This window comes from Pongo pygmaeus, chromosome 8 (assembly GCF_028885625.2).
Source record: "Pongo pygmaeus isolate AG05252 chromosome 8, NHGRI_mPonPyg2-v2.0_pri, whole genome shotgun sequence".
Lineage (NCBI taxonomy): Eukaryota > Metazoa > Chordata > Mammalia > Primates > Hominidae > Pongo > Pongo pygmaeus.
In genome coordinates this window covers 65,338,892-65,366,256 of record NC_072381.2, presented here as the reverse complement: position 1 = coordinate 65,366,256, position 27,365 = coordinate 65,338,892, and the positions used below count along the sequence as shown (strand labels likewise).

The 27,365-nt window shown below is 42.7% G+C and overlaps 1 protein-coding gene across 15 annotated transcripts in view; it reads right to left on the bottom strand.

The window, feature by feature from the left end:
- Positions 1-27,365, bottom strand: part of KCNMA1 (potassium calcium-activated channel subfamily M alpha 1) — a 768,905-nt gene that overhangs the window by 118,450 nt on the left and 623,090 nt on the right. For 10 of the 15 annotated variants that reach the window (XM_054435630.2, XM_054435618.2, XM_054435619.2 and 7 more), the window contains one exon: positions 24,028-24,104. In XM_054435630.2, the coding sequence (XP_054291605.1) occupies positions 24,028-24,104 (77 nt within the window). Of the gene's footprint in view, positions 1-13,397; positions 13,572-24,027; positions 24,105-27,365 lie in introns of all 15 variants that reach the window. The other 5 variants (XM_054435608.2, XM_054435610.2, XM_054435633.2 and 2 more) reach the window with 1 other exon arrangement.

Genomic DNA, 27,365 nt, shown 5'->3' with positions numbered 1-27,365 from the left:
GCTGAAGAAGAAATGAGCATGTGAGCTTGGCAGTGCCACTGGCAATGGTGAGAAAAGGTTCGAAATGTAATCTGGAGGCCGAATCAGAGGACTCAGCCATCGGTAGGAGGAAAGAGAGTGGTACAGGGTAAAACTCAGAATTTCAAATGTGCGTATTGATACTCATTCCACTCGTCCCTAGACCTGTCCACACATCAGGTCTGCTGAAAGAAAGGGATAGTGGTAAGGCATGGGTGAAAAACTTGGGCCCAGTCTTGGCCTTGCTCTAAGCACTCACCTAATTAATGACAAAATCAACAGGAAGCAGAGCCCAGCTACTCATAAAGCAAGGTAGGAAAGGTGATGATGTGAAGTCTCAACACCAACCAGACCTCAAAGATATGGCCAGACATGGTGGTGCACACCTGTAGTCCTGGCTACTCGGGAGGCTGAGGTGAGAGGATTGCTCGAACCTAAAAGTTCAAGGCTGCAGTGAGCTATGATCACACCACTGCACTCCAGCCTGGGTGACAGAAGGAGGTCCCATCTCAAAAAACAACAATAACAACAGAAAAAGATGAGTTGAGATCAAGACCATCATCAAAAAAAGAAATTTTGATAGAATTTGAAAGGACAGGAATGTCTTCTTTCCTCATCTGTTCTCCTCTTTTTGTGTTCCAACTTTCCCTCCCTCTCCCAAAAACACATTGAATTTGCTGACGATCTCCAGACCTATTTTAGGGACGGACAAGCCATAAAGAAGGGGTTTCAGGGGGATGAGGAATGATGAGACCTGAAGTCACAGTTTTCTAATGGTCCCAGGACCTAAGGATTCTAACAGCTGGGCTAAATTCTAAGACACACATTTGTTTTCATCCATCAAATCTGTACTATTCCAACTAAGAAGCCTCTTTTGCCTGGAGATGGTGTCCCTGTTTGGCCCTATGTGCTTCCTGCTACACAAGTTCATTCCTGGAGACCTGGCAATAACAAAACAAGGTGTAACAAATATGACGAGGAGGCTCTTTGGGGAGGTCAACAGTTAGCATTCATTGTGGGGGGGTGGGGCCATTTGTAGAGACACTGCATATGAACTGGTCTGGGATAGCTTCAGTAGCTGACAATGTTCTGATTACTAATAACCTCCAAATCACTGAAGCATAGATAATACCAGGACTCCGGGTTGGGGAGAGGGCCTTTTTCTGTGCTTTCTTTGAGGAAAATAAAAGACACCTTGGAAGAAAACAAGCTGACAATAAAGTAGAAACCTGTAAGAATCTTCTGGGCTCTTTCGGTGTGTCCCTTTGCCCCCAGTTCCTGCCCTAGAAGCTGCGAACTCACAGACAGAAGACTAACACTGATATACTATGAGGTTTCTACACACATAATTGTTCCTCACAGGACCTACCACAATGTTGGGTAATAGACATCAGCATTTTAGAAGGATTTATAACAGTAAGGGTTGAAGCAAAAAGGACTTTTAGCTTTTTTCAATCAGAAGAAGGAAGATAATTGGAGTCTCAGAGTTTAAAGGAAACTTAGAAATATGACCTTCCAATTTCTTCATTTTACACGCAAATTTTGCAAGGCCTACTGGATAGTCATGATGGAAACCAATGTTCTGGGGGAGATATAGCTGTCTCTTCGTATTTTTGTTGGCTTATTTCTGTTGGGACAATTATTCCATGACCTAGAAATTAAACAAATTGACTCCATTTAACTTTTATAGTCTGTTATACTAAGCTGTTCAACTCTCAGCCACTATCTGTGGGCTTCTCTGTCTGTAGCTGATATGACCTATTATAAGGCTAGCTTGATGACAGTCAGTCATTTGAAAAGAAAAAAAAAGCACTAGTTATGGTTAAAGTGGCTTATCATTATTATTTCCATCAATACTATGGGAGATGGCAGGCTTCTGATCTAGCAGTCTACTCATCCGCTCTGTGATCTTGGTCAAGTTCATCTCTGTTTCTTTGTTAATTTCATATGTTAATGAAGGATGATAATAATAATAATTCAACATATGCCAGGTAATCTTTATATATATTCACTTACTCAATTCTGCAACCACTTTGTGAGATAGGTCCTTATTATCTCCAGTTTATAGATGAGGAAGCTAAAAAATAGTGAAGTTCTGGAACTTACTCAAAGTCACATGGTAGTAGGACATGATGTCTATGCTGGGGATGCCTAGATGAAATGAGATGATGTTGGTGCCTTGAGAAGCGCAAAGACTCAAACACACATAAGACATTACTCTTATTATAGCCAGGAGCATCTACTTGGTGAACATGTCAAAGCATGACTTCACCAGGACTTACTTCCAAAGTTTCCAGAAAATTCACAGATCTCACCCTTGTATCTGCCTGCTCTGACGTTTCCTAGAATTTCAGGCTGTAATTGCCAACAAGATCCCTCAGTTCACTGCACAGTGAGGGGAATGGCTTCAGAATCCCCTAACATACAGAGGAGGAAAGACAGGAGATGTCTGCCTGTTTCCCATCTTCATCTTAATAGAAGATGTTTGTGAAGGAGCAGTGTTTCCAGCAACCAGCCCCTTGCAAATTTCACATTCATGCCTTAACTTCTGGACCCTGTGACATGACCTGAGTCCCTTCCTCCCTGTCTTCATTCCTAGCATAGTTGCAGCTTTTATTTTCACCTAGCATCTCTCTTCTCTGCAGGTCATTGTGCATCCCTTCTCAGTAACATCTGTTTAGGGCTTTGGTTTTGAAGCATCCCTGCTGGATATGTTCTCTCAGTTGGATACATTACAGGCCATATGTGGAAATTTACTCATCTGCACTGAAGAAATGGCCAGATCAGCCTTGACAAAATGCAGAGAGCATTTCAGAACCATTCAAAGGTAAGGGAATGCTTGGTACAGCCTGAGAGAGCTTTGAGAACAATCAGGAAAACTCTTCCTTGGCTTGAGCAGAACAAACAGAATAATGGCTCCTAACAGGAAATAGCTATGAGACATTCAGCTTTTGGATACCTCCACGTGGGAGGAATCATCAGCACATGGGTGCTGCTGTTGGATTCAAGCTGCCTACCTCGAGTCAGAGTCAATTACCCTGACCGCCATAAAAGGACTTGATAGTTGCTCTACATTTGGGCAGGTTGATGTGCCCACCTGCAGATGCTGACACCTCTCTAGCTACAACAGGCCCCTTTCCTCACATGAGCCCTGCCCAATGCATTGGTTTTATGCTGCCTTAACTCACAGCAAAATAATCAGGTTTGCTGAAATTAATAAAACTGAATGAGAATGTCACAAGTCCTTGATTTTCCAGAGCAAATGCTCTATATGTGGTGGTAACCCTGCCTCTCCTCATTGGAAGCATTGGTGGATTTTTGCCTATGTGGTTTTTTCCAGTACTTTGTTTCCAGACCTTCTTTCCCATAATTTATCCTTCACAAAGAATATCAATTGCACCTACCAGTTGATCATTTTCTAGTTCCTTCAGTCATGTCCTTGTTCTTTCTTACTATATTTTTCCCTCTTAATCTTCTTGTACATCCCAGTTTTTTATGTTTACATACATATACTGTATAGTAAGTTGCTGCTTAGAAAGTTTTGGGAAGCTTCATGGATCTAGGGCAATCTGGCTTCTAGCACATCACCAATTCCTTTAAGGGTTGGGAACCCCTTCATTTATTCATTCTTTTACTCATGAAATATTTACCGAACTGGAATCCTTCAGGCCATTTCCTATTCAAGTATTCTTGCCAATATAGGAAGCCCAGCCAAGGATGTCAGCATGCTACATTTTTGACCTTGGAGGGAGGGAAGGCAGCCCCTGGGTCCTTTCTTGACTGAGTGTGATCCAACAGGCTCCAGCCCAGAAAGGTGACACTGGCCAAAATGAAGATCATTTTAATGCAAGCAGTCAGCTCCCTTCCCAGAAGATAGCCCATGCTCTATGGTGTGCAGATGCCCATCTATGCACTGTCGATACAGCTGGTGCAGTGCCAGCTCTAGGGCTGGAGTCTCTCTCACTTCATTTATAAGTCTCTCAGTGCAGTCAATCATCCCTAATGCAGATCTGCCTCAAAGATTCCGCTTTCTATTTGCATAGGATTTTCTCTGCAGCTCTAGGAACATTTGGTGGGACTCATCTTGCTGTATTGACGGGGCTAGAATGAAAACTTTCAGATTTACTAGAAAAGGCTGGGGCAGTTTTTTCTTGCTGTTTCTCTTGAATATGAGAGACTAGCTCCTCCTGAGGATGACCAAATGAGATGGTCAGAGAAGAAAGGCCACTTTTGTTAGTCCTGCTCATCTGAGCTGGACATCAAAAGAATGTCTCCTCAGAATAAAAATCTATGGGCATGTGTAGCAATCTCCCTCCAAAGCAGGCACTATCTAGCTATTTACAGAAAGGCCTTTGCAATTCCCTCTGAGATTTCAAATGCAAGGGTCTGACAATGCTGGATTTAGCTCTGTCCATTTAGATTCCCTTTGGGAAAAAGGTCAGCTGGAGAAGCAGAACCCCTGTAAGCAGATGTGGCGATGGAGGGTCCCCTGACCATCCAGGTAATTCAACAAGCTGGTTTGGGAGAAAGCCCCAGAGAGAGAAGGACAACACACAGCTGGTTGGCTTGGTGCATTTTGCCACATTGCACTTCCAGAAGTTGGCATTCTCAGCATGCACAGCCTACCACCATGAGGGAACCCAGGACTCAAGTGCTTTTCCATGCAGTTTTAATGACCCTCTGAGGTCAATGGTGTACACAAATGCCACAATCACGGATGCTGACATAAGAAAGGACACAGACAAAGGTCTTATGCACAAAGCAGTAAAACCGAAAAGAAAATTGTGCATGATACTTAGAAATGCCACATGACTTCTTTAGGACTCTGTGTGGCAGTACTTCACAGGAAATGTGTTTTGTATTTCCACTTGAGAAGGTTAAGTGGTTGAAAACTACAGTGGATTTTCAGTGAATGGGATGTGAAGCACTTTATTATTTTTTTCCCCCATCGATGTAAGGAGACATGCTGACTTCCTGAGAAAGGAGGAGAAAAGTCTCCTTGCCATATACAGGGATTTAAAGAATAATTCCCATGAGCTCTAACTGAAGCTACCACCTGCAGCTGGAAGCAAGAGCCTCAGCGCTGGCCAGCTGTCCCCACTGGTGGCTCCCACTTGCTTTGTGTCTGCTGCTCAGCCTGAGCCAATACTTCACATCAGCAGGTGAGAACTGCCTGCCTGTCACCTTCAACACACTCAAGATGTGAGATATATTTGAACTGGGGAGGATGGTGAGGAAGAAGGAAGAAATACTGGTTAGGAAAAGGAAACAAAAGCAGTAGATCCCCAAGGCCAGTGGTAGTGGATGCAGACGAGTGGGTCTCCTAGTCCTGGGTCAGAGGTCAGGAAATCTTCCCCCAATAAGAAGGAAACTCTAGCGAACCCAGCTAGGAATCACAATGGCTGCCAGTTCAGCTGGGGAGAATTAGGCTCATGGAATTCAACTGCTCCAGAGCCCCTAATTAAACTGTCTTTTAAAGACTGTAACTTCTTGGATTTGCATCCGGGTAATGTGCTTCACCTGCAGGGTCCTGTAGACTATAGATCAAGTCTTCCTTCCGAAGGCTTCTCAGAGCACCTGGACCCTGGCCCTCCCACCACAGGCTCCCCTCTGTCTCCTCCCCGAGACGGGGGCTTCCAGCTCCCCTCTAGTCAGTCCCTTCCTCCCGTGCAGCCACAGCAGCCCTCCCAGAACAAAGCCTCTGTTAGGTCACTTCCCTGATCAAACACCAGTATGATAGTGTCGCATTGTCTAAAGACTTTCTATCATATTACAGACTAAGAACAAAACCCTTGGCCTGGCCCCTGCCAGGAATGGGGCCCCATTTTACCCTTCAAGGGGGTCCACTCCCTGCATGCTAAGTAAGTCTTAAACTCTAGCCAAATTGGGTAGCCAGCTGCTGTGCAGGAGGCCCCCCCCAGGACTCTCTACATTATCTTGAGTTTTCATTACCGGAATCCTCACTTTTTTCTCCTCCCTTGGAGATTAAGTGACTTATCCATCATATTCAACTGCAAGAGTAACTGAGCAACTCAACCGACTCCACACACTGTGGAGCCACAAGACATGTGTTGAAATCCCAGCTCCACCAGTCACTGGCTATGAGACCCTTGGCAAGTCATGAGACTGTAACATGAGGCTATGAGACCCTTGGCCAGACTCACTGGCTATGAGACCCTTGTGCCTTAGTTGCCTCATCTGTAAATGGGGCACATTGCAGATGTCTCAGGTTATAGTTGCCTCAACTGCAAACAACAGTTACCACATAATAAGGGTTAAATTAATTAATATTTGTGGTAATAGGGGGAGTAGTGCCTATAATGCAGCAAATGCTATATAAGTGTTAAATTTAACAACAACAACAACACATACACACATCCTCCCTGTGTACTCAGAGTTGCTTGCACACAGTAAGAGTAGAGACTACACTAAGTCTAGTCGTAACATGAATTCAAGTTAACCAACTAGCCATTTCTTAGTACTGCTGTGTCAACAAGACTCACTCCCTTGGTGATGCAGTATACACAGACTATAGATCTCTTTGGGGAGTGACCCCATGCTCAGATAAGACTAAAACATGACGCTAACCTCAAAAGAGAAACATAATTTTTCAGCAAATGTTGGTAGTATGCCTCCCTCTGTCTCTCCTCACCAATGAGCATGACCTGCTTATAATCTCTACATCCACTCCATTCTGGTTTCTATTTTTGGCTGCTCTGTGCTTGAGGCTTCTAGGCTTCACTGGGTGTCAAAGATCCCAAATGTTAAGATCGTTCTGAAGAGCATGCTGGCAAATGTCCTAAATGTGCTGGGCCAGATGACAAGCATCCATCTTCAATAAAGGAAGTATCCAACTGAAATGATGGGCACCATATGAGAAAGAGAATCCCAAGGCATGACGGAAACCACAGGTGCTGCAGACCCACTGTCCGTTTCTTTCTGGATGGGGAAGGAAGGCAGGATGCAGTGAAGCCTGTGCCACTGCCCCACAAGCCTCTCTCGAGTGACTTCACACCATTATTGGTCTGATACTAATTTGAGACAATGCCCAATCACATCACAACAAATTAGCCACAGACACGTGATAGCAATCAACTCAGGGGGCGAGTCTGAATGCGGGCTGGGGGATTCCCCAGCTCCGTGAGCTGCACGCTCCCACAGATGTTTCTAAAAGTCTCTTCCCAGAGGCCCATTTAGAGAGAAATTAAATGCAACTTCGACTTAATTAACGTTTTAAATGATAATGAATACAATGTAGATTCATAGGAGGCATTTACATTGTGTTGTAAAATTGATAAAAATTTAATAACTCTTTGTTAATAAGTTATGTCTCCCCAGACCCATAAAGCCTAAGGCGCTGCAAACTCCAGACTGGGTCTAATCGAGGCTCCTGGTGCAGGTGGAGGAAGGAGGCAGAGATGGACTTGACATTTGCTCCAAGCCTGCTCTAATTCAAACCTCTGCTTGTTCATCAGTACTTTATTTCATACAGTAAAGGTCAGGATTTGGGCTCAAGGCAGAGCCTTGACAAGAAAGCTCAAGTGGAAGGCAGGCTGGCCCTGGCATCTGTCGCCTGAGATAGTGGAGGAGGATGGAAGATGAGGAGCTAACTGGCCACATCTGCCCTCCACCATGGAGGTAAGAGGAAGCATTCACTGCCTGGTGGTAGAAGCTGTCAGGATGAGTATCCTGACAACCGGCCACTGTCCTGAAATAAAAAAGCAAACATAATTTCTATGTCACCTTGCATAAGGGCCTCTTCTGGGCTTACACGAGGCATGCCAACGTCTTTTCTAGTTTGTCCTTAAAGAGCCGAGTCATTTATTACAGCATGGTGTCCCTGGGAAAAGAGGTGTCCCATGATGGGGTATACACAAAGGACCCTGTCAGCTTCCCTCATTCTGACCTTTCTCCTTCTTGTTTCCCAATCCTGTTTCAAAGAATTTCTTTTGAGAAGTTGGCTGCCTTTTGCCTACTGTTCCTGTCTCCTTTCATCTACCTGCAGTACATCTTCATAGTGTATTCATCTTCAGGAATTCAATCATACTCTTTTTTTTGAAGGTGGTGGAAGCACAACAAGGTCCCCAAATACAAGCCAGTGACTTTACCTGACACTCAACTGAAACAACCAGCTATTTATTCTGGAGAAGAACCCAGCGTGTTGAGAGCTCTTGACAGATGAGCGATGTAAAGGATCCTTCTCAAAGGCAATTTTGCCTGAGCATGATTTCTGCCTTACAATGCTGATTTAAGAAGCTGCCCACTGCACAGAGTGAGCTAAGGCCCACAGTAAGGCATATTTCCAGTCAACCCATGGCTCAGTGTGGCTATCACAAAATCAAGCAAGAGGCAGTGGCTTCTGTAGCCTCGCCTGCTACCAACAAGAGTGTCTTAAGAAGCCCCTTCCAGGCCCATCACTAGGTCTTAGTCACAGGGGATGACCCAATGGCTGCCTAGGCCAATCTGCCACTGTTTTTACTTCCTGCAATGAAGTACAAAGGGTCAAATCAGGACGCATGGGCCAGGGTAACTAAAGAGCCAGTGGAGAACCCAAAGGCTCTGGTAGTGTTTGGTGTGCACATGTGTGATGGATATTGACAGACAGAGAGAGAGAGAACGTGCTCATATCAGCATGGCAAGCATGGGAAGATGGGAGAAAATGGAGACTCAGACGAACAAGCTTTAAAAATAATACATGAAACACTATGATCACATTGATTCGTGCTTATTATCCTTGGCTCTCCTTTTTCTGTCTTTTTCTCACTGGTAGTGGTGGTGGAAAGAGGGGAGTCATTGATTTTAGGGCCCAGAAGTAAAATAAGCAAATAGAATTTAGGATTGGGGAATTTGAGGAAGTCACCCAAAACTGCACATAAAAGGAATGAGATAATTATAGGCTGTTGATTTTTAAATGTAGCTTATTAAATTAACTCTCCTTTAACAGGCGTTGGAGACTGTCAGGATAGGGTGTGTCCTATTATAGACATTTTCCTAGAGCTGTTTCCACCCACTGCCCTTGTATCTGATTTTATGTACTTCAAAATGCCATTAGTTCACTCAAGTGACTTTAGTTCTATTGACAATGTTAATTCTCTGTCTGTACAAACCAAAGGCTACTGGGATAAGCTGATTTTTGTTTATTATCTGACAAGACTCGAGATTACACTAAACTGATTTTGGTATGTTTCCTTTCAACCTAATCATGTTGGACTTCTCTCAGCTTAACCATCGGAGTTGGATGCCTTCTTATATTATATTTATACCCGAAATAAAATTCATGTATAATTTAAAATTAGCTACAGTAGTTTGCAAAAGGCTGCATGTAATTGTGCAGGTTTAAACAATTAGTAAATTGAAAAGTTGGTGTGAGTAATCACACATGTACTTTAGCTAAAGCTGGTTCCAAGTGCAAGTCTAAAGGTCTGCTTCTCTTCTACCACAGGATTAATTTGTTTGTGCCAGAGTTACTGATGCTTTGTGACCAGAATCATGTCAGGCAGGTCTCAGCAGGTCTGAATCAATATGGTCCTACATTGCCACTGCATCATAATTTTAATTGTTCCTTTCTATTACATTTAGCAATCAGATAGCAGGCAAGACTGAAATAACAAGAATAAACTTCTAAAGAGAGAGAAAGGTCCATTTTACAAAATTATAGTGGGAATAAATCGTACTGATTGGAATCTACTTCTACATTTCTGTGCGTGTGTAGGTTGCTAGACATTCATTTTTTACATTTAATAGTACTAGAACACAGCTACTTGTGAAAAAGCCGAGGCCCATACCATCCTGATGTCTTTTGAGAGAGCTGGGACTCTTGCCCAGGACCATCTGAAGTGGAAACAAAACCAAGATGATCATAAAATGACACTCTATGCACTGATTCTAGCCTACCATATTGAACATTTCAGTCTTGCCAGAAATAAAATCCTTTCGTGATGAATCCTTATCAGTCACAATTTGCCTTACTTTTCTGACACCTTTTATTTTGATTTTTATCTTTCCTAAACTAGTCCTTCCCCTCTGAAGGTCTTTTGGTCAACACAGTCTGGCCTTCCATCTCCTCCTGAGTTCAACAGAAGACAACTATCATAATAGCACATGACTCAACCGATCCACAGTAATGGGCCACACCTCCATAGAGGGGTGCACCAAGCAGGCAGCCCTGCTGTTAGAAGGCAGGTTTTCAGAACTGTGTGAGCACTTTTAATATATTACCATTCCTCTGGGAACCAGCTACTTCTCTTCCCACTTCACAAAACACATAATGGGACTTTGTGTTTCAATTTAACATCCCTTGAAAAAGGAAATTTTTCCCCTTACAAGAAAAAAAATAGAGTAAAGAGGGAGACGAAAGGCAAGAGAGAAATGAATTAGGCAGTCTCCAAAGCACACTGGCTCAACTGGGAAACTGCGACCAAAGCAAGCTCCATAATAGTATAATGACCTTTAATGAGTGTCTTGGGAAACAATACAGCCCTAGCATAAAAGACAAAGGGCAAAACTCATCATGGCTCTGCTGACACTAATTCAAAATGATTTTCAGAACAACTAAAGAATGTAAGAGAAGTAATCTGATCCGCCCATCTGACCTCACTTTGATTCAAGGGCCCTTCTCCTGCCATTTCTAATTGTCAAACCCTCTACATTTCACATCTGTTCATATTTAATGAAAAGCCCACTCTCACCACTGCTCTTGAGTCAACTTGCTCTGTCAAATGGGCACCACCCAACTCCACCACCAGCGAGGGGTGCCTGGGGATTGCTATTGGAGCACTGCCAGTGGAATTTCATAGAGACAGACATTTTTTTAATTGGAGAAGAAGGGCTTATGCAGGCCTAAGAAGGGGCTCAAATTGGAATGGATTTTTCTAACTTATTATTAATGGTCAAAGGTGAGTGGTCTCACACAGGGATGGATGAAATCTGCTTTTGTTTGATGGAGTGATGACGGCAGGATGACTGATGAAACGGAGAAGGCAAACCGCCCCCTGAGCTGTCAATACCAGTTAAGGCTTCAACACGCAGCCCAAAGCTCCACGTGTTCCCTGGTGGGGGCTGATTTTGGAGGCACGGGAGGGACAACATGCCACTCACAGAATGTTTCTTAGAGAATGGGACAATCCCACCCCAAGATTTTCTTCTCCCTGGTCTCCATCAATGGTTGGATTAAATTGCACAGCTGAGAAATCCCTCTAATTAAGATTTCTCTTGGATATAATGGAAATTACACATACTAGGCACCATGGGGTCTACGTGGGGGACACAGAGTTTGCTGTGATTGGTATTGTTGGCCAGTGCCAAGACATGACCAAGGGGCCCTAGCTCAGAGCCAGAGTGGCTCCTTTCTTTTCTCCACTGAGTCTAGGCTAAGGTTTTAGAGCCTCATGATTATTTGAGAACAGAAGTTGTGCATTAGGCAGAAGAGTAACCCAGGGGGCTTGTGGTTACTTTCACCACCATCAGTCAAAGAGATGTGACCAACTCATGCCACCTCAGGCCCTCCTCTGCTCTTCCTCCCCAGCGCCTATCTTTGAACTTGGTGTCTTGCTGCACATCGTAGACAGACAAGTTCTCTGTGCAGCTGTGCCCTAGCTTATCTCTGTAATAGCATGCAAACTACAGACAACTCTTCAGGGGAAAATAAAGTGATAAGGATTCATATGGTAGCATCTAAGGATTGTAACAGAAATCTTTCCAAGATTTTAGGCCCATGTGGCAGTCCACACTCCCTCTCAATGCAACCTCCATTAGATATTACTTTGAAGTGAATCCTGTCCCTTGGCACTGCTCTGGAGCAGCAGGAAATCGTAAATCAGAGAGCATGACTCTCTGGTCCTAGATCAAAGTTTTCTAAATGCCTCTAATATGGCTCGATGCACAAATCATGCTTTGCACTTGAACTTTGGGCCCAAACATAAGCACTTGGCATGGCACACAGTGAAGTCCTGGTTCCCTGAGCCCTAGAGGCCTCACGGATCCCTGCTACACAGCCGCACTCTGCTGGGACCAGCCTCAACACCAGCACAGGGGAGTCAAGCCAGTTCATTTTCCATGGGAATAAATGCTTAAGAGCTCAGTGATCTTCTTCCTCCTGATGTCAGTGTACACCTACCCCTGCTGGGGAAAGTGTAGCTCAACCAGCTCTGAGCACTTGGAAGGTGAGAGGACAGGGAGCAAGAGGTTAGCAATATATGTGTTGGCTGCTTTAAAGAGGAAGGGAGGAAGTGCAGAAACGAGAACCATCTCCTACCTTCTATGCTACCAAAACATGAAAACAAAGTTATAGTTATACTTCAGGTAAAGTCCTCCAGTGGAACCACAGCCTGTTCTGCACTTGGACCAAGACCCACAGTCCCAGGGTCTCAAACTGCAGCTTTCAGGAACTTCACTTATGAACCGTATCAGGAAAACAGCAAAGTCCATGGTGAAGGCAAGGATAAGGGAGGTCTCAGGAAACTGGCACATCTCAGCCTTGCCAGCTACCAGCTGCATAGCCTTGACAGGTTCTTTAACATCTCTGAGCTTATGGATGACAAAGAAGACTGACATCAGAGGCCTGTGCTATGGACTCAGGGAAATCACAGAGGTTTCTGACTTAAATTTTTTGTTGGCATTTGGAATCACAATTGCTACAAGATACCTTAGTTAAACAGGGGCTATACTATTGGAAAAATAAAAGATATTAATGGAACAGTCCTTCAAAATAGTCATCTTTCTGAGAAAAAGCTCTGGAATCCACTAGCCCAGTACAGGCTGACAGACATAGAAAACTCATTTCCAGAACAAAAGACAAAATCTGGCACTGGAGGAATGAGGCACAGGTTAGAGAGACACAGTAAAAAGAAAAAAAAATACATATATATATATGTATATATCCATCTGCATCAAAACTCTGTTGTATTTTGGAAACTAAGAAACTATCTAAGCTCACTAAAAGCAATTTAATGCTAGAGCTGGCTTGTTCTCGCTACACCCTTTCCTTCCTCCCTTTGATACAATTCAATTTACAGCCATTTCAAAAATATTAACATGTACACTTCCACATATCTCTGTATTAATACAGTAGGTGATATGCTGTCACTTTAATTTCCATTTATATTTATTTAAAGGAGAGAGAGGAAAGATATCACCAGACTGTAATATCACAGTCCTGCATGCTATTACGAGAAGCACAAGTTAAGAAAATCAGAAGGGAGGCCTTCCTAGGCACGTACACAGAGACACAGGCAGCTGGGGCAACATGTCACCACACAGGAGCTCACACTGGGAAGAAGACATCAGCCCGACTGACTCAGAACCACAGGGCACAGCACAAGACAGGGATGATACCACAGACAGCACAAACATGGAACTACGTGTGTTGAGGTTAAACTTACAGGCACGGAAACTGGTGGAGCAATCATTAACAGAGACAGAAGAAAGTGGGAAGGCTCTCTCAAGGGTGTCCACGTTACCACGCATACGGCCTGACATGCACGAGCAGTCACGCTCAGAAAGTCCGCAATCAAAACAACATGCCCGTCTCATTCTCTTGTAGATGGACATCTTGGCTATAACCGTGTGGTTGGATGGGAGGAGAGGAAGAGCGGCAATTAATGGCAAGGTCACACACAGCAAGGCAGCTGGAAGGGAGCTGAAGGGATTTAACACAGGTCTTAGTTCACTTTAACAGTCTTGACCCAGAAAAAAATGCAGAGTGATTGTTGGTAACAGTTTGGTTGTACATCAAAAAAGCAGCGAAAATATAAATTGCCTTTATTGTCTCCCAAGGCTGTTGCACATGATTTTTCTCCCCTAGGTAAAGCGGTGACCACAGGAAAAGGGCATGGCTGAATACACTCGGGTTCTCAAATGGGAAGAAGAGCAAATTATCGACAGCAAAAAATGTAACCAACACTTTTCCCCTGGTATGATTAATACAGGAGGACAAAATATACACACTGCCAATCAATGAAATTAGTTGCTTATTTGGTATAATAAATGGTTTTTGCAAGATGCAAAAATATCTAATATGTAGGCTTTCTAATTTCCATCCACTTCTGGGCATTAGGCAGAGGCTGGGACAAGCTTTCATCAAATTAGATGTGAAACGATTACATGTTAATATAGAATCTGAGGATGCCTTTGCTGAACTTCCCGAGAGTGAGTTTATATGATGGCTACAGGAATTTAAATTCACTCTTGACAGAACAAATATCCAAATCTGTCCATATAACAAATGCAGCTACTCAAGACTAACGCTACAGATTTGACATTAAAGGCAGTTCACAAATAAGAAATCACCAAAAGCATATGAGATGTTGCTCTATTGGAATGCATTTAGCTACTCATGGGTGTATTTTCTGCTTAAAGCCGAGAGGATCTGAAAATCGCATCTGCCTTTCTCTCCCCACCAAATAGAAATTCAGGAAGCAATCAGTCTATTGGTTAATCATATTCTTTTTTTTTCCTTATACAGAAAATATTTGCCAAAATCGATTAAAACTGACAAAACATGAAATAGAAGAAAAGGTTCCATGTGAAATATCTTAATGCAATTTGCATGCAGCATTGATAGCTCTTCTAAAGCTGGTATGGTAGGTTCTGCACTGCCTGGGGATCCAAATTGAGTGGTAACCTGTAAAAGTTGTTGGAAGTCAGCATCGTAGTTTCCAATGCCCTTCACCTTTGCCTTTCAAGCCAATTTATATTTCAGTACTAGAGAAGGTTTTTGTACCTCATTTTGATGCTACAACAGGCAAACATGTTTGCTTATCACTTATCATGAACTGGCCTGCTTCTCTCACAAGGTGGGAGAAGAATTCACATTTATTCTAAGCATTACTGCCAAATGGTAAACCTAAACTGAGGAGGTGTTATTCCCTGCACCCACACCTTCCATTTTGAAAGTCATTTCCCCCGCTCTTTCTTTTTCTTTGTAGAGAATGGTTGCACTCTTATTTTAAAATATGGTTGCACTCTTAATTTAAAATATGGCACTCTTATTTTAAAATAAACCACAAGCCCTCTTTGAATGTTACAGTCACCAGGAAGAGGGGTTTAAATCTCTCAAATGGGTCAAGTCCTGTTCTAAGACCTTTATGACTTGCCATACAGTATATTTGTCAAGCAAGGGTAACGTTATGATTGTGAAGAACAGGCACTGGGGGAGATGAATGAGAGATCTCTTCAGCAGCAACTCCATTCTTGTAAACTTGGCTCACATTTTTAGTGACATGTTCTTTTAGTGTCCTAGCTAGTCTGTTGTTCAGATCATCATGCAGCCCCAGCCCTGTTCAATGGTGGTATATCATTCCTTTGAGCTTTAGCTTTTACCAAAAAAATAAAAAATAAAAAAGTTCCACTATAGCATTTGAATCAGAGGAATTTAGAAGGCATGGTGTGAATGCCCAGACATCCCAAACAAACAGCAACGACTGAAGTCAAGAAAGGGAAAAAAGTCTTCAATTAAAGACATGAACATAAATTTATCTTAAATGCATCCGGATCTGGCATACAATCTGCAGACATTCCCTTGTCTTCTCTTTCTTATTTCTTTTACTGGAAATATTGATTTGTTATTTACACAGAAGAGGGAAACAAGGATGATTTTTTTGTTTCACCGTAGATAAATCATTTTGAAAAACAATTTTTTTAATCAAATGCTGTAGCAGAAGAGAAGCCCATCAAACTCTGGAATGCTATGCTTCTCATTAGCAACAGTCCCTGGTTTTCATTTCCATACTGCCATTTTGGGTTTATGTACAATAATAGAATCTGACACATTTATGGAGAAAGAAAGTTCTTATAACATCTTTAAGGATAAGGGGAGGGATGATGGGGATGAAATAACTTTTGAAACTATTTGTTCAGAGGCAAATGGATCAGAATGGGTGATGTAAACCTCCTACTTGATATGAGTTCAGGAGGAAACACAGCGACAAACCAGTGGCTCTCAGGGACTGTTTGCAACTGTTATTGTTAGCCGTTCTGGTGACCATGCATTGTTCTAAAATTTCTTATTGTTAGCATGCAGGAACAGGCTGAAACTGGTAATCGAAGCAGCAAAAAACCATTTGCTATAAGAAGATTAACTGTTAATTATAAGCAGTCACATTCCAAAGCAGCATATGCATAAAAAAGAAAACATGCTATTACTCGTCATTCCTTCCCAATCATTTTTACACTCACACCAAATACAAAATAGAAATCTCAAAAGACAAACAAGCGCCACCACACACACACACAATACAAAAAAAAAAAAAAAATCAGCAAGAACAATCAATGAGAGGCTCAAAGACAAGACAGAAACAGTTAAAAACTATTGAGCCCCACATGTTGACAAACCTTCATGAATCAGAATGTCTAGATCAAGGTGCCACCAACTGGGAAGGTGGCTCTTTTTCGCTACTGCTGGCATAGTCCATTTCCATTGACTCCCTGTCAGGTGTCTTCACCTAGAGACTTCTGGGTCCACTTTCTTAAAAGGTAAGACCTCCCATCTGGTGGAGCGGTTCATCAGGCTTGAAGGATATGAGTACTGGCCAGCAAGAGCTCTCCTCTGGGCCATTATACAAATCATAAACAAACTCTTTAACTAAAAGCTGATGATGAGTTGTCTCCCTGGTGGTAGATGTTCCAGAAGAATTGAACACTCTCTGTGTAAAATTATACTCTCAAGTTGTAAAATTAAATTATATCAAAGTTAAGTCATGGACCTCCTAACTTGGAAATTACCACCCCTCATCTCTCTCAACTCTCTCTGGCTTCCTAATCCTTCAATTTTGTTTCAGTGAATCATGGATATTCAGAACCACTGGTGTTTTGTTTCCATTTCTCAGTGACTGTTTCCTTTTCTAGAGCTGATTTAGGTTAGAAGGTTAATTTTAGACACGAAGAGTTCCACTTTAAATTCCCAAGGTTAGGTCTCAAAGTGCAACTTTGAAAACTTCAGGATTTATTTAAAACAGAAGTAAGTTTCTTATCTACTCCCTGGCCACACAAAGCGTCCTCTCTTCTTTGGTGTTTGCTAATTTTCTTTCTTACATAGTCACCCATTGTTCCCTTCCCAAATCCCAATTCTCAGACAAGGTTTTCCCCAGGATGTCAATGGTAATACAAAGTAGATCTATGAGGACATCTAGTGGATCAATGTGGAAGAGCAGCTAGTTCACGGGCAGTTGGAACTAGCCTTTCTCTAAAAGGAGCAGAAAGAGGACCCTGCTGTCTCTGAGAATTGAAATATATGCAGTGTCATTTCAATTCAATGGCTTCTCACGATCCACAGCAGATGATTAGGGGTAGGGGGAGTGAAAGGGTGAGAGGTCCTAGGAGATGAGCCTAGGGTCTGCAGCCACAGCTGGCACAGGAGGACTATTTCAGTGGCAGCTGACTGGGTCTCCTTTTTAAAGCCCTGCTGCAGCTTCCTGAGACTGGGAGAAGACAAGAGTGTGTCTCTGGCAAGTGTGAACACCGAAGCTACTTGTCATTCCGTCTTAGGGCTCTTGAAACTTCATGCTCAATTAATTGCCCCGATAGGCCAACTTAACTCTAGGAAAGCAGAAATACAAGGCTCTAGGGACTCAGTTTACCCTCTGGTTCACATCATAAGGTTCTTGTTATTGGACCAGGGCCATGGATTCTATGAGGTTATGTGGTTGCTAAGAATTTGACCGTGAGTCTCACCTTCCTCCGAAGACCTAGGTCCTGGCAGTTTCACAATTTGAGAAAAAGCTTTTATGTGCTTTTCTTCACCACAGTGAAGTGGATATTCAACCAACATTTCCATCATAACTTCATAGTACTATTTACAGAGACAAAATAGAAGTATTTCCCTAATGGACATCATCAAAACTATTTGTTTACTCTTGAGTGTTTAAAACAAAAAGGCTTCTCAGAAGTGTTCTTGGACAACTTTTCCTCTATTCTCAAAGGCCATGATCATGAGACCAGAAACCTGTTGGAAAGTAGCTGGTGAAGATGAAGCTCAGTTACTGCTCTTTCCTTGAGTCAAATGGATAATCAGCTGTCAAACTCAGGTTCTCTGCTGGCTGGCCTTTCTGAGCCAAGCCTGGAATGGAAGGAAGAATTGGATTCCATCCTATCCTCAGCACCATCTGCCTCCTGCATCAGCAACCAAATTGTCAGCCAATTTCCAATTGCAGAATCTTAATTTCCAGGGTGGATTGGAAGGGGCGGGAAAAAGCAGTACTGGACTGAGGGGCCCAGGTGGAGTTTTCCAACTGCTGGGGAAAATATTTTAGATTTCAAATGGAGCAAATTCAAGGGAAGACTGGGATGGAAGAAAAAAAAAATCTGCCATTCAATCAATAGATACTTTTCAGGTCACAACCTCACTTTTAAAATCAGTCAAATGAAGGAGGGCTTATTTCCAAGCAAGAAACATGGAGCTACTCTTCATGGGCTCTGCAGCAACTAACATTACTAATAAAAATATCCACGGAAGAAAAAGTCCACCAGGATTTAAGGTGAGGCCTTTGATGTGGCACTGGGAATCAGAGAATATTCTTTCAAGTCCTATAAATGAGAAATGATGTCCTCACTTAGCAAAATTCCTCCCATTACCTTCTGGAGTAAGAAGAAAGGTCTTCCAGGTGGTTTTCCAAAAACAGAAAGAGGAGAAAGAAAAAGCTAGTTAATGTTGGCAGCACAGAGCACACCGAGCTAGTTGATTCTGCCCCTAACGACCATATTGTGGCTGAGGAAGGCAGAAGTATTTGGCACTAGAGTTGTTGGTTGATTGACACCACATTTTCTCTCCAATTCTGAAGGACCATTCAATTTAGTATGCAGCTCTGCAGGTATGAAAGTGGGCCATGCCCTCAAGCCATGGTTAAAGGCTTCTGTCGATGAAGAAAGCCACAGAGTTGATTTTGGCAAGACTGTGCATTGAATTGAAGAAGGTCATCGTTGTGTTTTGTTTTTAAAGTGAGCAATCTGTACCCTCCAAACACTGATGACTAACCAAAATCAGATGATTAACTTGCCTCTTTTGCTGCAAAGGAATGAGAGGACTGAATCTGAAACATCTTCTCCAAATTCCAGAGCCATTGGATTGAACTGTTCCACAGATTGGGTCTCCTTTTCAGTAGAGCCTTACAAACATGAGTAAAGACCCAAAGCTCAATGCTGGCCTTAAAAGCTCCTCCTCAATGGCCACATCTTGTTGAGTAAAAGGGCATCCTATTCCTTGAGTAAGTTAGAGGTTCAGACACTTGCATTGACTTGTTCATTCTTATACATTGCTCATTGCTGAAATGGAATGTTCTCCTGCAGTCAGCTTTTCTGCCTTAAACAGGTAAAGGGATCTTCCAAGATGTCTAACTAACATTCATAAAGCAACTGGGTATGTCCTACTGAGTACCGACTAAAAGAAAAACTTTGTTGTAAAGCAAGGGAACTTCATAGACTGCAGATAATAATTACCACTGTGCAAATACTTGTCTCCAGTAAGACAATTGAGATACTTACAGTCCCAAAGTTGAGTAACCAATTAATTATCTAGCAAGCACTTCTCATACAGAGAGGCATATACTGCAATAAATACATCACTCTATGGAATATCTCTACTCTTATATGTAAAAATATGAATTTTTACATATAAGAATGTACATATACTCTGATACATCATGGTACATATTGTGTGTGTATATATATATATATATATGTATATGTATCACAACATGGGAATATATATGTGGCATATGTGTTTCCTTTAGGAGAGGAATTCAAGCTCAACAGCAAAGGAGACCAAGTATAATTTATCAAAGGCAAGCATGACAATTACCCCAGCTGATGAAGCATCTAGAGTTATAGTGGTAATTACTTCAGCCTAATCAGTGTCCCTTAAAAGTCCTGAGACAAGGCCTTCAAGAGAAACACACCGTTTTCAAGGTCTTATTTTCAAATGGAAAAATAAGACAGGGCCTGAAGCTGGCCAGAGCCTGGGGACTGGGGTGGATGGATGGAGAGCAGGCTCCCTGGGGACTCTCTGGCTCCAGGCTACTCTGTAGACTGCATTGGGGGATGAAGGAGTTGGGGCATGATGTCACTGCTACATGCAACATAAATACCAAAAGTAAAAGGGAAACTAAAACTGTACAGAAAATTAAAAGAGTATCTCTTCTAGAGAAAGACAGGGGGAACTGGACTCCGGGCTGCTGGGAACCCGTTTTACTCACAATATATCACTACCAGTGTGCAGTTAAAATAGAGTAGGGGCCGTATTCCAAGGCAGCAAAGAGAAAAAAAATAAATCAAAGATATGTCAATGATTTGAAGTCAAAGAAAATTCCTTCAAACACATCAAACTAGACATTACTTGTCCACTAGGAGTCCACACTTTGGCAAACTTTTAGAGGCTGGGGGAAGAAATGTAAATCATTAGACAAGGTTTGTTATACAGAAAAAGAAAATGAGTAAATAGTAGACCCTGAGAACTTGCTCCTCGGCCAGACAGCTGAATTTGACTCTTTTCCTTGATAGAGAGCTATGAAGAAATGGAAAGAAATGCAAACGTTAAACTATACTATCACAGGATTTCCAGAAATGGAATGTCCGCACCTGATATTTCTCCGGATGAGATGACGTGAAATGTTGAAAGTTACTGAATGAAAGTGAATGAGGAGGTAGGGGTGGAAGTGAAAGTGGAAGACTGGGTTGGGGAAGGAGGGTTAGGAAGCTATGGGTAAGGGCCAGTGACTGTCATGAGCTCTGCCCTCACAGGATCTACCATTCCAGGGTGAATTATTAATACCTGGACTAACATGTTTGGACAGATGAGTATGTGGGTCAGCTGTCTTCTCCAGCTTAGACAGGGAACCAAGCAATGTCTGTTCGAAGGCATGGGGGTCCCCCCAATGTGTTATTAATAATCCTAGTTTCTTCTAATTAAAGTTTCTTTGCAACTAAAACATCTTCTCCAATTTCCTCACTTGCCTGACCTACATGGGGAGGTTTATTTTTAATAATTCATTTGTTATTAAAATTATTAAAATTGTTAACAAATATTCATTTGTTAACCACCCCCTCACCTCACACACACATCTGCATCCTGCCCTCTGTTCTATGGCCTTTTAATTAGTAGGAGCAACATTCGGACAATTCTGATTGTTACATAGCCAAAGGCCTTAGTGAGATGAAGAAGCTGAGGTTGGGGGAGGAGGCACAGGGATGTACAGAGAAGGAAGCGAGGCCCTTGTTACACTGGCTTGGCTTTGTAGAGGCAGGCCTTTTGCAGCAATTGGTGCAGTGCATAATGGGAGATTATATACCTCACTAGCTCCACCAACTTCAAAGGAAATGAAGAGAAGAAAATTATTTCAAACAATTAAAGGCCTCTCTCTCCAGGATGAAGCTAAAGCCTGCTGCTGTTTACTTGTCTGGAACCAAGGTGGAAAAATACCCTAGAGGCCAAATACTTATTTCTTATTTCTAGGGACAATTTAGTCTGCTGTGTTCCACTATGGCATCCTATGAGGGACATTCCAATGTCAGATCAAGAGTCAGAGAATTCTCACTTCATCCTTCCACTTCCACTCCTTCCTCCCGAGAATGCTCTCCATCCAGACACCAGGGACATCTTTTAAACTAAGAACTAATGATGACATTTCCTCACTTCAAATCTTCCAAAGGCTTCCTAATATAGGACTAAAACCCACACTTCTTACCACGGCCCCTCTCTCCCTCTCTAATCTCATCTCATACTACCCTCTCCCCAGTGCCACTGGCCTTTCTTCCATCCTTCAAACACCACAAACTTATTCCTGCCTCCTGACCTTGACCTTTGCTCTTCTCCCTAACTGGATTGGGTCTTGGTCTCAACATCACCCCTGACTGAGGCCTTCCTGACCTTCCAAGCTATAAAGTAGCACCGCTGCAGGATTCCTCAACCCTCAGGCAGTCTCTTCTGTCTTCTTAGCACTGGCTATCTCTGAATTTATTTATTTACATGATCATGGTTTGTCTCCATTTACCGGAGTAAAGGATTCAGGAGAGCAGAGACTTTACCTTGTTCACCACTCCATCCCTGGAACCAAAAATAGCACCTCATCCAAAGAAGATACTCAAAAATATGTGAACGGCTAATCAATATGTGAATCACAGTCTTGCTATTTCCTTGATACTCTGTGGGATGAGGGTCTGGCAAATATCCTGTCAGGGGTTATTGGCCTCACCTTTCCTCCCTTTCCCAACCCCTCACTACAAGCGTTTCTTTACATAAGTGTTCACCTCTTGTATTTGTTGTTCTCTCTTATTTCCCTCAACCCTCAGACTGTTGTGCTCCGTCTGATTGAAATGATTCAGGAGATGTCTGGTCAACTCATCCGTGCTGCTGTGTCCACAACCAACTGAGCATGGCTGGGATGGACTGCCTGGTGAAGAAGGTCTTCGGATTCATGGGGTCTGTGGGGGTTGAATGGGGAGTGAGGTTCATTCTAGGCCTTGTTCTCTCTTAGATGCTCTTCTTGGTAGGTTGTCAGAATCGGGGAATTCTTGTCCCAAGAAATTAGAGACTCTTGTTTTGAGATATCAATAAATACTCATCTCAATAAGAGTCTGGGGGAAGGGGACCAGCTGTATTAAGTCAGTGGAAACATGGGGAGGAAACCCATGGGCCTAAGCTGCCCCACCCTGAGGGGATTTCTGCAGAAACTTCTCTAGACCAAGAGTGCACCCCAAGGGAATTTTCCCATGGATTGAGGAAATTCTTTACCCTCCAGCAGAGTGATATTTATAGATGACTGGTTCTACATTTTCTGTACCCCACTCTAGGAGTACAATGAAAAAGGTCCTTCCTTCAGTGGCATACTTTAGGAATGGTGCTCTTCTGTCTGGCTTCTGCTTGTGAACAAGGATTTTATGGGGTAATCTTTCATAATTGTTCTTACTCATCAGACCCAAGACTGCCCACATTGCCTTTCCCTTCTGCAAAAAAAAAAAATGTTAGAGCACCCAGAGAATCAATAGAGGCCTTCAGGTGTGCCCAAATCCCTGTATGTTGGCTGTGTGACTGTCAGCAATCTCATCCTCTCAAACTTGGAAGCTTAGTTTCCTCTTTTTGTAAAATGGGATTAATAACACCCCTGCCAATTACATGGGGTTAGGGTGAGAATCAAAGCAATGATTACAAGGAGCTTTTAAAAGACTAACTCACCATAGGAAGGATGGCATCATTTTTTGTTTGTTTGTTTTTTCAAGGGTTGAGAACCATTTCTATTAGGCAATACAGCATAATTACCGCAAAAGGCACAACCTTCTCAAAGCAAAGGCCACTTAAGTCATGGTATCTCAGGAGCTCACAATTCCATGTTCTGGACTCACTATATCTTTCTCAAGAGGCCCCAGTGGCAAACTGCTTTAGAAGGGACTTGAGACAGAATATGCCAGAAACAACTGAGCCCAGTCTAGTCTACCCCAAAGAGCAATGATGCTTGAGGTCGACCTTTGGATGATGGCAACAGAAGCCCTTTGGCAGTGGAAAGTTCTTTTCTTGGGAGCAGTCTGAAGGTATCACAGTTGCCAACTCTGCCCTGTGGTATTAAAACTAGCAGGAATTCCAAATGGAAAGAGTCAACTCCCATTTTCGAGACCAAGTCCTCAGATTTAGTTTCTCTCTCAACCCTATATACTCAGGGACCCCCAATCCACTGGAAATCACGATACAAAAACACTTTGTTCTCTGTGGCTTTAGTTCTCCTCCTTATTATACATCATACTTGTCTCTGTTAGACTGGACACATCTACTGAGGCACCTCTAGAGTAAAGAAGCAGGGACTAGGCACAGGTTTCATTTCTAGGTGTTGATGGTGGTGATTTTTCATCCTCTGCTCTAACAAAGCAAGGACAGGTATTTATTTCATATTTCTTTAAACTGCTGGGTGAAACATAAACATATTCAAGAAAACTCTTGATGTTTAGTGTTTCTCTAATAAGAAAAGGGAAGGAAAAGGAATTTGGGGAATAGGAATGAGAGAGGGAGGGGACGGGGAGAGAAACACTACTTACGCCGTTTGCAGCCACATTTTTTTATTCTTTTGGGATCTGTGATGTCATCATGACAGGCCTTGCAGTAAAAAAATGCCCTGGAGAAAGAGAATGGAAAAACTGACACGTTTCATAATCCACCCCAATGAAATGAGTACCACATTTCCTCCACGGTGGTGCCAAATTAATGAAACACGCCAGCATTAATTTCCTTTAATCTTTTGAAAGGTTTAGACATTTGCAGACGGAAATGTTTGTTGCAAGACCATTTATTTCAAACACAGGATTCTGTGATTTGAGTTAGCGCTCCTTTTCATAAACTTCCATTTGCAAAGAAACTGGGAAAAAAGTTGCTGATGTGACACACTGTGTCTGCTCATTTGACTTTCATTTTTGAGAACAGCCTTTGATGCTACTTGTGGAGACACGTGGGCAATGAGCCCTGGGCCCTTGGTGGGGAAGTTAAATACAACACCAAAATTCCCACAGTCTGGTCAAATATATATTTAAGGGGGCAGAAGTATGTCGTTTCTCAGTCAAATAAAAATATCAACCTTGTCACTCTGAAAGCACCTTTTCTGGTCAGCCAAAGTGAGACAGAGTTGAGGAGGTCTGCAGAGAGGGAAAAACGAAAGCCACGAGTCAGTGGGTATCTGTCAAACCCCCTCTGGAGTTTCATAGCTTATTTTACTCCAAAGCTGACTGGACCAATTCCCATGCTATCCAGCCCTGAGAACATGCACTAAATGAGGGTTTTCTTCTCACTATGGAGCAAAGCTCAGCTGACCACTGGAAAGGGGTGAGTAGAGCTTATTGAAGGAATAGGTAGGTAGAAGGAGAATGAGATGAAGCACTCAAAAAGAAAATCCCCTAATCTGACTTAAATATCCATAGGTGATTCCACAGTGCATTAGCTGTGTCAAAGATATTCTGGATAAGAAAAATAAGATCATTCAAGCACTGTTTGAAATCACAGTGCCTAGAACAGCACAAGAGGCCTGTGCCCTTTCAGTACTGGGGAGGTGATAAAATTCACTGGAACAACCGTACAACCTTCTGGATCCAAGAACTAACAAAATCCCTGGCTTGGTGCCTTTACCACTCCCAACAGGAAATTGAATGCCAGCTATAAACATGGCCTTTTCTCGACCAGGGCCTTTTCTTGACCATTTGATTCTTAGGTTCCTATTTATGTTTTCACAGGACTTGGATTTATAATTGGCACCCACTGGAAACCAATGTTAAGACTTTTGGATCCACATGAGGACTTGGAGATCTTGCAGCCTAAATCTCTGGGACTCAGTGTCTTCATCTGTAAACTGAGGAGGTTGTCATGGACTGCCCAGTCATTCCATGCTGGGATTCAGCCAGCCCCAGGACTTCTGAATCCAAGTCCAATGTTTGCTCTATCCTAGCAAATTCTCCACTCTTTCTTTAAATGCCAGCTGTCATCTATGTCTCAAAAAAATTAAAAAAACAAAAATAAATCCTAGCTGACTGATGACCCTGAGTGGCAATGTGGCTAAGAACCCAATCAATCTGCCTTGGCACAGGAAGAACGGGAAAGTAGAAAGCATCCAAGTTGGGGAAAGTAACTCTGCCTCCACTTCCTTTGGCCATTTTCCCTCCCACTTTGTTGCTCTTAACACATAATGATAATAATGGTAACAATCATATAGCTAACATCTATAGAGAACAGACTACAAGTCATGTGTGGTTCTAAGTATTTTATAAGCATTAAACATATTTGATCCTCAAACAACCCTTTGAAGGAGGTATGATTATTATATCTATTTTACAGATAAGGAAACTGAAGCACAGAGAAGTTAAGTGACCTGCCCAAGGCCACACAGCTAAAAGTACCAAAGCCGAGACTGAATTCACATAGCCTGGCACCAGAACCCAAGGTCTATACGAAAGAGATGATGACATGATGATAAGCCTGAATAGACTTGTGAAAAGATAAAGTTTGATTACTTCATGAACTAAAGTTGGATTCTTTTTTAATTTAATTTTTATTTTTTAATTGACAAATAATAATTGTATATATGTGTGGTATGCAACACGTTGAAATACATATACAATGTGGAATAGTTGAATCAAGCTAATTAACATATACATTATACAGATAAGGAAACTGAAGCACACCTTTTGTGGTGCGAACACTTAAAATCTACTGTCTTGGCTGGGTGTGGCGGCTGACGCCTGTAATCCAGCACTTTGGGAGGCTGATGTGGATAGATCACGAGGCCAGGAGTTTGAGACCAGCCTGGCCAACATGTTGAAACCCCGTCTCTACTAAAAATAAAAAAATTGGCCAGTCATGGTGGCATGCACCGGTAATCCCAGCTCCTTGGGAGGCTGAGGCAGGAGAATCGCTTGAATCCAGGAGGTGGAGGTTGCAGTGAGCCGAGATTGTGCCACTGCACTCCAGCCTGGGAGCCTGGGCAATAGAGCAAGACATTGTCTCAAAAAAAAAAAAAAAAAATCTGTCTTTGCAATTTTCTGGTATACAATTCATTTTTAACTATAGTCACCACATTGAACAATAGGTTTCTTGAACTTATTCCATCTGTCTAACTGAAATTTCATGTTTTTGATGGACATCTCCTCAGTCCCTCCCAACCCCAGCCCCTGTTAACCACCATTCCACTTTCTGCTTCTATGAGTTTAACTTTTGTAGGTTCCACATGTAAATAAGATCATGCGATGTTTGCCTGGCTTATTTCACTAAGCATAATGTCCTCCAAGGCTAGGCAATTAAGGTTAATGAGTGAAATGAGGCAAGGGTCGGGGGTGTCCATGGTGATCTGGAGCAGGCAGAGTATCTAAGCTCAGCTGACCTCTGCCAAGTGGCATTTCTTTGCAAGAATCATTCTCTTCCCCACCCATCTTTGCCTCTGTCATGCTCACCTCACAAAGCCCCTCCCTCACTGCACACCTGCACCTGAGCAACTGAGTTTCGCTGGGAAAGAAAACATGCTGACCTCACTTTAAACCCACAACCATGGATTTCAGGGGCCTTTCCCACTCCTTGGGATCTGCCCCATTCTCCCGTTGCTTGCTTTCTCACACTCCAAAACAGCTCTCTCTCCTCTCCTCTCCGCTTGCTCCAGCTCACCGTACCCCTCCCACAAGCAGCCTTCAGCTGGTGATCTTGCTTCACCCATCATCAGACCAGCTTTGTGTCCTGCAAGGCTGGCCTGTATGGTCTCCTTGTCCTCTGGTCCTTGTTTCCTGGTCTGCGTGTCCAGTGGAAGGAGTCAGCAGGAGACTAGGGCAAGGGGGGATGAGGTCACCACCTTGACCCCCCGGGTGCCCTCCTGTACAGGTCTATGAAATGGCACACGACAGCCTCT